Genomic DNA, 12,350 nt, shown 5'->3' on the forward strand with positions numbered 1-12,350 from the left:
TGCTGTTATGGTTATGGTTATAGTGATGGTTGAGCTAAATGAACATGCTGATTATGGTGATGGTTGAGCTCCGGTGAAAATGAAGTTGTTATATATATGTTTGCATTTATTACGAGGATTGAGTTGCTATTGAGTGCCGGAATGTCGATTCATTTCCGTTCCGGCAATTCTAGCACTCGGCATGACCAATTTTTAGCAAAGGTCATGCCGAATTTTTCCGTGAATTCTAACTCTTTTTCATCTTCTATTAGTGCAAGCCACCATGTCGTCTCAAGAAGAGTTAGAGGAGCACTACAATAAGCACTTCTTTAGGACGGAGGAGGATGCCGAGGCCGCTGGTGTTGGCGGCGACGAGGACCATGAGATGGAGGATGCCGCTGGGGGTAGTGCCGACGAGCCGAGCAGTAACGAGGCAAGCGGCGCCACCGGGGGTAGTACCTACGAGCCTAGCGGCGATGAGGCAACCGGCGCCGCCGGGGGTGGCGGCGAGACAAGCGGCGACGATCCTAGCGGCGCCGCCGGGAGTACTGCCACCGGGACAAGTGGAGCCAAGAGGCCGCGGAAGGCAAGGCGCCAAAACACGGTCGGCACCGCGAGAGACACGATCAAAGAGGTGGACCCCGCCAGTGGTTTGCCGGTGGAGCCTAAGGATGTTGCCAAGGGGTACGGCAACCAACTGGCATGTATCCTCCGAGAGGTCATCAATCTCAACGAGACGGATCTCCGAGCTGAGAGCAAAGCGCATTTGCGAGCCCAGCTCATTGCGAGGTTGCACTCACGATACAAGTTCCTAGGCGACTACGCCTCCACTGATGAATCCAAGAACATTGTGAACTCACAAGCCCTCTTGAAGTTCACCAAACACCTCAGCAGCTATAAGTACATGGTGCGGAAGATGATTGCTGACGGCAAAGGTTTCGAAGAGGTCCACTCTGCCTTTCCGCATGTCTCCCAGGCGGACTTTGATGCTTTTGTGGCCAATGAAGAGCTACAAGTGACGAAGAATCGCAATTTGTGGGGGAAGGAAATGCGGGAGCTTAACATCGGCAACCACAACCTTTGGAGCCGTGGGTACGAGGGAAAGGAGCCCTATTGGGCGAAGGAGGACGAGGCGTATGTAAATGCCGGCATTGAGAACCCCTGGCTCAAGTACAAGGACCCGCTTGAAAGAAGATTCATCAGGTCACGGTACCATAAGAAGAAACTAACCGGGGAACTTGTCACGGACCCCAAGGTCGTAACCGACATAATTTGGTTCACGAACGACCAGAAGGTCCTGTCGTTGGAGAAAAAACTGGTAAGCAATTTACCGGTTTTATTAGATCAAGTATCGTTCATATAATAGTAGCAACATTTCTAAATGGTTCACGTTTCTTCCGCAGGAAGAAGAAAGACAAAGACTTTCTCAAGGCGACGAAGGCTCCTCGTCCCAGGCGTCGACGGGCAGGGTAGCATGGGACAAGCCTCTCGTACGGGCGCTAAACATCGTCAATGAGCATTCACCTACGAGAAGGCCGCATAGAGGCCGTGTGGCTAGCGCCGGTACAGGCCACAAGCATGATCACTACGGCTTGTCGTCTACGGCCGATAAAAATGCGCGCAATGAGAGGAAGCAGCGGGAGGCGGAGGAAATGAGGGAGTCAATCCTAGCCCAAGTCCAAGCTGGTTTGGTACCGCAACTGGTACCGCAACTCAAAGCTACACTCGTACCTGAAGTCAAAGCTGAAGTCGCCGCTTCAGTCCAAGCAGATTTCAACGCTCTACACGCGTGGTATGAGGGTGGCAAACAAGCCCCCCCCCGAAAATGCAAGTGGTTAGCTTCGACGGCAGCAACTCGATGGTGCCGCCGTCCGCCGGCAATGACAATGTTATAATGGAGACTCCTCCGGCCGCCAGCAATGTCGCTGGTGCTAGGGATTCACCGTCCATGCCGGGTAGCAGCCCCTCCGCCACTTGCACGCCCGCCGCCGCATGTGCTGGCCCGTCAACATTAGCCGAGCTCAACGCCCTCACGGTAATTAACTAATGTGTACATCAAGTTAATATTATTAGTTTCGTCATCCTTGCCCTCTCTCTAACGCCATACACATGTTCTCGCAGGCGCTCTCAACGCCATGCACCTTCCTGATGAGAGTAAACGACGAACTCAAAGACGTCGCGAGGGGGTCCATCCTTCGGCCCCTGGATAAGAAGTGGCACACACTGATGTAGCCCCGGTCACCGACGTCGCTACACCAAGACCAACAAGTCCCCCAAGTGGACCGATGACACGAGCCCGAGTCAAAGCTCTACATGATGAGGTGAACTCGCTCCTCACCACCCTTGATCTTGGTACCCCTTTGGATGGATTGCTAGCTCATGTCGACGTGTTATGTGTCATTAGGTACAAGGAGCATCAAGGTCACCAAGAGGAGGACACACCGTGGTCAAAGGGAGGAGAGGAGCAGCTGGACATGAAGATGGACGTGAAGATGGACATGGAGCTGGACCGGAAGTCGCCCGAAGAGTGCAAGGAAGAGAAGAAGGACGGCCGGTCCAGAACCCGGTCAGACCGGCTCCCTGACCGGGCCACCCGGTCTGACCGGCCCCCTGACCGGGCCGCCCGGTCCAAACCGGGATTTGCACTCGTGCCATCCGGGCAACATCCCGGGGCCTCGGAACCTCGTCCGGTTGCCGCCCGGTCACAGGCCCGGTCTGGACCGGCCTGCCCGGTCCCAGGCCCGGTCTGACCGGCTCCCTGACCGGCCTGCGTAACTTAAGTCGCCCAATCGGCCCGAACTTGTTTCCTTCGTACCTTTTCGGCCTGTGACGCCTTGTAAGACTATATAAGCACCCCAGACGCCCCTTTAGCTCTTTAGACTTGTTTTGAACTCAAACCTAACTTTGAGCTTAGTCTCCCTTGGGTATCATCCCTCTGTAATCAAGGCCATCCTTGTTGTTGATTGTGATATTGTTGAGTGAGATTCTAGTACAAGCTACTCTCTCTCCCTCACCAATCTCTTTTTCTCCAACACCAATCTCTCACCGGGAATTCTGCCGCGTGCCTCTTCCGGGTGATTCTATTGGCGTGGTCCATCGAGCCACGGGGGTAAGTATCGGGTGTATCGGGTTGGTGTGCGTGCGTGAGTCTCGGAGTTCCTCGTGTTCGTCGTGTTCTCCGTGTTCCTCGCGTTTTCCCATCTCCCCTCTTGGTTTCGAAGTCAATCCGCGAGATCGGGCCACACACGGGGTCTTAGACCTCATCATATGGTATCAGCAGCTCTTGGTTACCGCGGATTTGACCTTCCACCCACTCGATTTCGTCCCTAGAAAATTTTCCAAAAAAATCCCCAGAAATAGGCCCAAATTGCCTCTTGACCGATCTGTGATTTGGTTGCGTTTTGAGTGGTTTTGGTCCGTGGATCTGGTGTTGTTGTGCTTGATCTACTATTTCCCCAACTTTTAGCCTCCAATTCCATCGTTTCCCTTCGATTTGGTCGATTTGGCTTGGTTTTCGTGAAGAACAAGAGAGAGAAATCGCGCGATCTGGTTGAGCACCGGTCAACCGGGCTACAGACCGGCCGGTCCGGTCCAGAATCCGGTCGACCGGCCATACAACCGGCCGGGCCGGTCCAGCAGCCGGTCCAACCGGGCCACAGACCGGGCGCAGCAACGCCCCCTCCTTCGACCTCGTCTTCCGGCGATCTCCACCACCACCACCACCACCACCACCATCATCGCAGGTATAACTTGCAGCTTTCACCTTGTAACCCCTCTTCCTTTTGCGATCTATCCCATCGAGCATTGCTTGTCTAGTGTTGCGAGACATTGCACGTGGCCCCGCATTGTGAGGTGTGTGTGTCGCGTTGAGTAAGGCACCCAAGCAAACACTCGTGTGGCAAGATAGCAAAAGCGAGGCTAACGCTAACATAGTGCGTGAAAAAGCCCCAAAAACACAAAAAGAGTGCGAGTAGCACCATACATCCATACATCCATACATCCATACGCCCATACATACAAAGTGTCCACGTGCCACCAAAGATACAAACGAGTGCAAGTGCCGCCATATACAAAAGAGAAAAAGCTTTTAAGCAAAGAGAGATAGGAGAAGAGAGGCCACGTGTGAATCTTGTTGTCTCTTCCTTTGCAACCAAAGCTTTGGCTCTCCTTGTGTTAGTGTAACACCGAGCACTTATACATACACTTTTCCGCTCACTTTTGGTTGCACTAACCCCGCTTATCTCGTGTGTGTGTTCCACAACTTTTTCCGTGTTTATAGTGATCTTCACATTGACATTTGGATTTTTGGACTTTACCCACTTTTAACAACATACTCGATCTTGGATTTGTCTTTTGGCTTTCCACAACACTCGCCTAACACCATATTTGCTAGCTTTTGCGTGTGGTTTTGCGTGTGTTCCCGATACACTTGATCTTGCTTTCGGTTTGGAGGATTGCCTCAATACTATCTTACCTTGGTAAGAGTGCGAGGTAGTCTCCTTCCACTAACATACACAACATAGTTCTTGTTTTTCCATCATGGATAGGAACGGAGATACCACAAGGGATGAAGAGATCCTCCGCAACACCGAGAGGTTGGCTACTCAACACAACCTATGGACGCAACGACAAGAGTTCAAGGAGCAACTCACCCTCTTCGAGACCCGCATCGATGAGCAATACGATGAGGTGGCTCACAACTTCTCCGCCGTGAACCAAGACTTGGCTCTTCTTCGTGAAGCTACGGACAACTTGAATGGCCAAATGGCGGCTAATGATGCCAACATGGAGCGGCGCATGGATAGCCTCGAGCGCGCCATCACCAACTTGGGTCGTCACCGTCGACACCGCTCTACTTCCTCTTCATCAAGCTCGCCACAAGATTACTATTCTCATGGTGGCCTTTCGTCCTCAAGCTCCTCCTCAAGGCATGAAGACCATCATCGCCCTCATCGCTCACATGCTCGTCATGAAGACTCTCGCTCAACTCTAGGCGTGGAGAAATACATCGCCATGCTCGTCCACATGAGCGTCCTCCACAAGACCAAGTCCTTCACCAAGATCGTCACCAAGCGGATCGCCATGCCCACCATGGGCGTGATGGCCATCCCCAAGACCAAGATCCTCAAGATCCACCTCGGCGAGATCTTCGTCGCCACCCTCGCCATGACCAACGTGGTCGAGGAGAGCTACACCATGATCAAGATGAGAGACCCAACATTGAGCATCGTCCTCAACCGCGACAAGATCTTCAACCACACCCTCACCGTGAGCCAAGTGAAGCAAGCGTTCATCTTCAACGCCAACCCAATGCTATGGTTGGCCGTAGAAGACCTCCTATTCCACCTCTAGCCGCAAGAGATGACGGCGCCCCTCCTCGTAGAAGAAACTTGGAGGATGAAGAGAACATGTATGGCAAGCTCAAGTTCAACATGCCCAAGTTCAAAGGTGAAGACGACGCCGAAGCTTACCTCTCATGGGCACTCAAGGTGGAAAAGATCTTCCGCATCCACAACTACTCCGGTGCCAAGAAAGTGGCTATGGCATCACTCGAGTTTGAAGACTACGCCAACACTTGGTGGGAGCAAGTCCTCACTCTTCGAGAAGAAAAGGGTGAACCTCCTATTGACACTTGGGAAGATATGAAGAAGGAGATGCATGCTCGCTTTGTCCCCGCGCACTACATGACCGACCTCTTCAACAAGCTCCAAAAGTTGAAGCAAGGCACCAAGACCGTTGAGGAGTTCTACAAGGAGATGGAGCTCACTATGATGCGAGCGAACATCCAAGAGTCCGAGGAACAAACTATTGCTCGTTTCTTCAATGGCCTCACGTACCCCATCAAGAGGATTGTCGAGTTCCAACCCTACTCCAACATGGTTGAGTTGGTCCACCAAGCGTCGAAGGCCGAGCGCCAAGTGATTGAGGACATCAAGTACTCCAAGGCCAAGTCCTATTTCTCCTCCAAGCTCGCTACATCGACTCCGCCTACTATATCAACTCCTTATGCTACAAGTGCCAAGGCCGACGCATCCTCTACACCATCCAAGAAACCGACTATCCAAAGTCGCATGAAGCAAACGGTCTCCTCCACCGCCTCCTCTAAGGCATCCACGGGACCCTCTAGTGTCACTTGCTTCAAGTGTGGCACCCAAGGTCACAAATCGTTTGAGTGCAAGAACACCAAGGTCATGATCACTATGGAGAATGGTGACATCGAGACTCTTGATGAGGATGAATATGAAGCCCTTGTGCAAGCCGCCGTGGAAAGTGAAGAAGCTTATGAGCAAGAAAGTGGAGAAGATCCTCTCTTATGTGAGCATGACCCAAGTCCCTCACTTGTGGTCACAAGGGTGCTAACCACACAACCGCATGCTACGGAAGAACAACGGTGCAACATCTTCCAAACACGTGCCGGAATTGGTGGCAAGTCAATCAAGGTCATCATCGATGGTGGAAGTTGCCATAACCTTGCGAGCACCGAGTTGTGTGAGAAGCTCAACCTCACTCTCCGCAAGCATCCTCACCCTTACCATATCCAATGGTTGAGTGACAAGGGCAACGTCAAGATACAACATACCGTCACCGTCAACTTCAAGATCGGCCCTTATGAGGACACCATCGAGTGTGACGTGGTACCCATGACGGTGTGCCACATGTTGCTTGGCCGCCCTTGGCAATATGACAAGAAGGCTATACATGATGGTCTCTCCAACACATACACTTTCAAGGTCAACGACAAGAAGTTCGAGTTGCGCCCGATGACTCCTATCCAAATCATCGCGGATAATGCGAAGGCTTTAGCGAGGGCACAACTCCGCACCCACCATAGTGAGATGAGAGGAGAGGGAGCGACCCACCACAAAGATAGTGAGTGCCACAAGCCATATATGAGTGAGCCCAAGAGTGTCCTTCTAGCCACCAAGAGTGAGTGGAGAGAGCTTCAAGAGAACCCATCCACCATATTGCACTATGTGCTCATATGCAAGGGACCCTCGTCGGCGACTAACGACTTAACCAACATTCCTTCGTCTTTGTTGTCTCTTTTGAAGGAGTTTCAAGACGTCTTCCCCGACGAGCTCCCTCATGGACTACCACCACTCCGAGGCATAGAACACCGCATCGACCTCATACCCGGCGCTCCGCTTCCAAACCGTGCCGCCTACCGCACCAACCCCGAAGAGACTAAGGAGATCAACCGCCAAATTCAAGATCTCCTCGCCAAAGGGTACGTACGCGAAAGCCTTAGCCCTTGTGCGGTTCCCGTGATTCTTGTGCCTAAACCGGATGAGACGCAACGGATGTGTATGGATTGTCGCCCCATCAATGCTATTACCGTCCGTTACCGCCATCCCATTCCGCGTTTAGATGATATGCTTGATGAACTTAGTGGTGCCACGATTTTCTCTAAAGTCGATTTGCGTAGTGGTTACCATCAAATCCGCATGGCTATTGGTGATGAATGGAAAACGGCATTCAAGACCAAACTCGGTCTCTATGAATGGCTCGTGATGCCTTTCGGTCTTTCCAATGCTCCATCAACTTTCATGCGCCTCATGAATCACATCTTGCGTCCTCTCATTGGCAAGAGCGTGGTTGTCTACTTCGATGATATTCTTATTTATAGCAAAAACCTCGAGGACCATGTGCAACATGTGAGAGAAGTCTTGTGCATCTTGCGCCATGAAAAGCTTTATGCTAACCTCCCCAAGTGCACATTTGCTCAAAACAAATTGGTTTTTCTTGGTTTTGTGGTTTCTGCTAGTGGGATTGAAGTTGATTCTTCCAAGGTGGAGGCCATCCATAATTGGCCTACCCCTACAAATGTTGGCCAAGTCCGAAGCTTCCATGGACTTGCCGGGTTTTACCGCCGCTTTGTGAAAGACTTTAGCACCATTGCTTGCCCTTTGAATGAGCTTACCAAGAAGAATGTTCCGTTTGTTTGGGGCAAGGCCCAACAAAATGCTTTTGATGAGTTGAAGAAACGCCTTACCGAAGCTCCACTTCTTGTCCTTCCAAATTTTGCCAAAACTTTTGAGATTGAGTGTGATGCAAGTGGGCTTGGTATTGGTGGTGTTCTTATGCAAGAGGGCAAACCCGTGGCATACTATAGTGAGAAGTTAGATGGCGCACGCCTCAACTATCCTATATATGACAAGGAGCTCTACGCTTTGGTTCGTGTTCTTGAAGTTTGGCAACACTATCTTTGGCCAAAAGAGTTTATCATTCATTCCGACCATGAGTCCTTGAAATATTTGAAAAGCCAACACAACTTGAACAAACGACATGCAAAATGGGTCGAGTTCATTGTGTCCTTCCCATATGTGATCAAATACAAGAAGGGCAAGGACAATGTTGTGGCGGATGCTCTTTCCCGCAAAAACACCCTTTTGCTAACTCGTTTGGATTTTCATGTTTTGGGACTTGAAGAGATCAAAGAACTCTATCCTTCCGATTCTTTCTTTGCTCCAATTTTTGAGAAGTGCTCCGTTGAGCGAGGAGTGGATGATTTCTATTTGCATGATGGCTATTTGTTTAAAGCTAACAAGATTTGCATTCCCGAGTCTTCGCTTTGAAAATTGCTTTTGCAAGAGTCTCATGGAGGAGGTCTTATGGGTCACTTTGGACGTGACAAGACATATGCCATGCTCTCAACCCACTACTATTGGCCAAAGATGAAGCGAGATGTGGAACGCCTTTGCCGCCGGTGCACCACTTGCTTACAAGCTAAGTCTACCTCCAACCCTTATGGTCTTTACATGCCATTGCCTATTCCTTATGCACCATGGACCGATATTAGCATGGATTTCGTTCTAGGCTTACCTCGCACTAAGCATGGTCATGATTCCATATTTGTTGTAGTGGATAGATTCTCTAAGATGGCTCATTTCATACCTTGCCATAAGAGCGACGATGCTTCACACATTGCTTCATTGTTTTTCAGGGAAATTGTCCGCCTACATGGAGTACCGCAAAGCATTGTGTCGGATCGAGACGTCAAGTTCATGAGTTATCTTTGGAAGTCGCTCATGGCGAAGTTTGGAGTCAAGCTCTTGTTCTCATCATCATCGCACCCGCAAACGGATGGCCAAACGGAAGTGGTCAATCGAAGCCTCTCCACCCTCCTACGGATCCTCGTGAAGAAGAACTTGAAGTCATGGGAGGAGTGCCTTCCTCACGCCGAGTTCGCCTACAATCGCGCCAAGCACAAGACTACGTCAAGGAGCCCCTTCATGGTCGTCTATGGCTTCGAACCTTACACGGCACTCGACATACTTCCGCTTCCCCTCCACGAGCGCATCAACATGGACTTTGACAAGCGCACCGCCGCCGTCAAGAAACTACATGAAGAGACAAGGGCAACCATACAAGAACATGTTCTTCGTCAAGCCAACCGCCTCAACGCCAAGAAGAAGGAAAGAATATTCGAAGAAGGAGACCTCATTTGGATCCACCTCCGGAAGGAACGGTTCCCTCATGAGCGCAACTCCAAGCTCAAGCCAAGAGGAGATGGCCCCTTCAAGGTCCTCAAACGCATCAACAACAACGCTTACGTCATCAACATACCAACATCCAAGTACTTGGTGAGCAACACGTTCAACGTCTCGGACTTGTCACCCTATCATGGAGATGAGGAGGTGCAAGAGTCGAGGACGACTCTTTCCCAAGGGCGGGAGATGATGTAGCCCCGGTCACCGACGTCGCTACACCAAGACCAACAAGTCCCCCAAGTGGACCGATGACACGAGCCCGAGTCAAAGCTCTACATGATGAGGTGAACTCGCTCCTCACCACCTGTAATATCCCAGGTTTAGAGGCAATAAAATGAGAGAACACCAAAGTGTGCATTGCATTCATGCATAGAAAATCCGGGGAATTTTCGCGCTTCAAATAAAACTTACCACAGTAACTGAAGTTTCACTTGACTTGCTGGAATGGAAGTAGATCATCAAGTCAAGCGCTATAAACTTCACTGTGACCTTTGCTAAAACCTTATTTTGGGTAGAGATGATTTGATCTATGGGCTAGATCAAATAGAATTAGTTTTACAACAAACAACACCTTAAGTAAGGTTCAACTACAAGCTCTTATAAAGGATCTCAACATGCCATTCCTTACAACAACACAGGAATAATTATTCAACCATAAAATAAAGAACACAATTAAGTAAGACACTATTCTTTACTTATCTTATTGATGTCTTGTACTAAATAAACATTTCTACCATGAGTCACATGGTATATCTTTTCAACTACAATACTTGAACCAAGTCAAGAACATTCATATTCATTCTTCATTAACCTTGACCATTCCAATCTTATTTCCCAATTCATTCCATTAAACCTTAGAGAAAGGAGAGAATCATCAATATGCAAATATCATCCATTAAATAGAACCTAGCTAAATATTTAAACCTTGTCCAAGGGAGGTAATTGTTGATACTAACCAATGTTATAATAAGTATAAGTAAAGTATTAAACCCTACTTGACCTAGTTAACACTTGCTAGTAAGTAAGAACCTCTTTTACTAGTGATTCAAGAGAGATACAAGTGTTGTGATCATTACAACTTGGTAATGATCATAAACCCTAGAGGAAACCCTACCTATCCCAGAGAGCTTAAGCTACATATGTATACTCAAGTATATGGACCAATATTTGATCTTGGAGAGAGAATCATGAATTATTAGAAGGCCATACTTTGATCATTACAAAATGGGTGATGATCATAAACCCTAAGAATCCAAGTAAGTGTGTTAAGAGAAGTATTAAAGAAGAGAGATTAGTGAGGAATAAGTGGATCATGTCTAATGCATGATCTTATCTTATAAATTGAGATGACAAGTTAAACCTATATATGTGATGCATAGATCTCATTCTTCACATGAAATAATAAGTAACTCATTAGTAGTTAACCAAACCAATACTCATGCCTTGTATAGAGTAGTATTGATATGGTATCTAAACCTTGCCTATCCAAACATTTAAGACTAACCTAGCATTGCCTTGATACAATAATTCTACTTAAGTGAGGAGGATAACCCTAGCCACTAAAACATGATCAAGCTTATGCTCATATTCTAATCCTAGTTGTGTATCACATTGGTGATTTCTACTAAAACCCTAGGCCATATTTGAATTCCAATCCAAGCATTACTTTGGATTATAAATAGAACCCTGCCATGCCTCATGTCCAATTAATACTTCAAATGGTGAAGTATTCCCAAAACCCTAAACCTTTTCATGTAGGATCCACCCCACATAGAATATTGTCCTAACTTGTGTATCATGGATCACAAGTATAAACCAAGCCATATATACCTTTAGACTAGATTCCATTTGGTGAGTAGAGTGAAACCAATAACCAATTCCACTTTGATTTCCAATCACCTTGTTTAGTTGCCCAAATGGAATATTGTGTCATAATTAAACCAACACTTTAACAAGTTAGTTAACCATAATAAGCCTAGGATTTACTTTAAATAATTCAAGTAGTAGTTGCTAAGCAAGAGTAGAGAATATAGAGTTGGATTCAACCATTTTCTTAAACCCTAGAAATAATTCTCCACATAAAATCATGATTCCATTTCTCTCCTATTTAACAATTGCTTTAAATTCTATCCATAATAAAGACATGTGAAACATCCATATAGTTAGGAACATTAGTAAAATTTAGTAATATGCTTACCATGCACCTATTATAAAACTCAAACCATTTAAATATATCTGGTTCCTAAATTAAAAAGGCAATTGAGATAAACACATAAACCATATCTATTTTAAATTTAAAATGCACTTCACAAGAACACCAACTAATCACCCATCAAATAGTTGTTTAAACAATAGAACTAAGCAGTAAGTATTTTTATGAAGTGATATTGATATTTAATATTTTTTGAACCTGCAGAAATAAACAGAAATCGAATTGGAATTTAAATAACAAGTTTAAAACAGAAAATAAAAAGAGAAAAAGGAGAGGGGAGAGGACTTACCCTACCAGGCCGCAGCAGCCCACACAGCAGCCCAAGCCGAAGCCCAGATCGGCCCAGCCCAGCAACAAAGCCACCCAGTCCACCGTACCGTTTCGGCGAGGAAGAAAAGAAGTTTCTTCTTCTTCCCCGCAGACGACACGGCGACGGCGAGCTCGGCCACGTCCTCGTGGAGGATGAGCACGCCCCGGACGTCGTAGATGGTCTCTGAACCCCGTACAAGCATCTTCGCGTCCGTCTTATCTCCTGTGCGTCCCGATTCGTGCCCAAATCATTCACCCTCTCACCGACGCATCCCGGCCGTCTCCGCCACCGCATCGCCGCTGTAGAGCTTCCCTCACGCTATAAAACCACCAGTAGCTCCGCTGTGAAACCCTAGTAC

General features: G+C 48.0%; 1 protein-coding gene across 1 annotated transcript in view; it reads left to right on the forward strand.

Moving 5' to 3' along the window:
- LOC139835609 (uncharacterized) overlaps nt 1-12,350 on the forward strand; it is a 99,693-nt gene that overhangs the window by 23,799 nt on the left and 63,544 nt on the right. Inside the window, exon 3 of the mRNA XM_071825469.1 lies at nt 6,969-7,643. Within this exon, the coding sequence (XP_071681570.1) occupies nt 6,969-7,643 (675 nt within the window). The remainder of the gene's footprint in view (nt 1-6,968; nt 7,644-12,350) is intronic.

This window comes from Lolium perenne, chromosome 2 (assembly GCF_019359855.2).
Source record: "Lolium perenne isolate Kyuss_39 chromosome 2, Kyuss_2.0, whole genome shotgun sequence".
NCBI classification, from domain to species: Eukaryota; Viridiplantae; Streptophyta; class Magnoliopsida; order Poales; family Poaceae; genus Lolium; species Lolium perenne.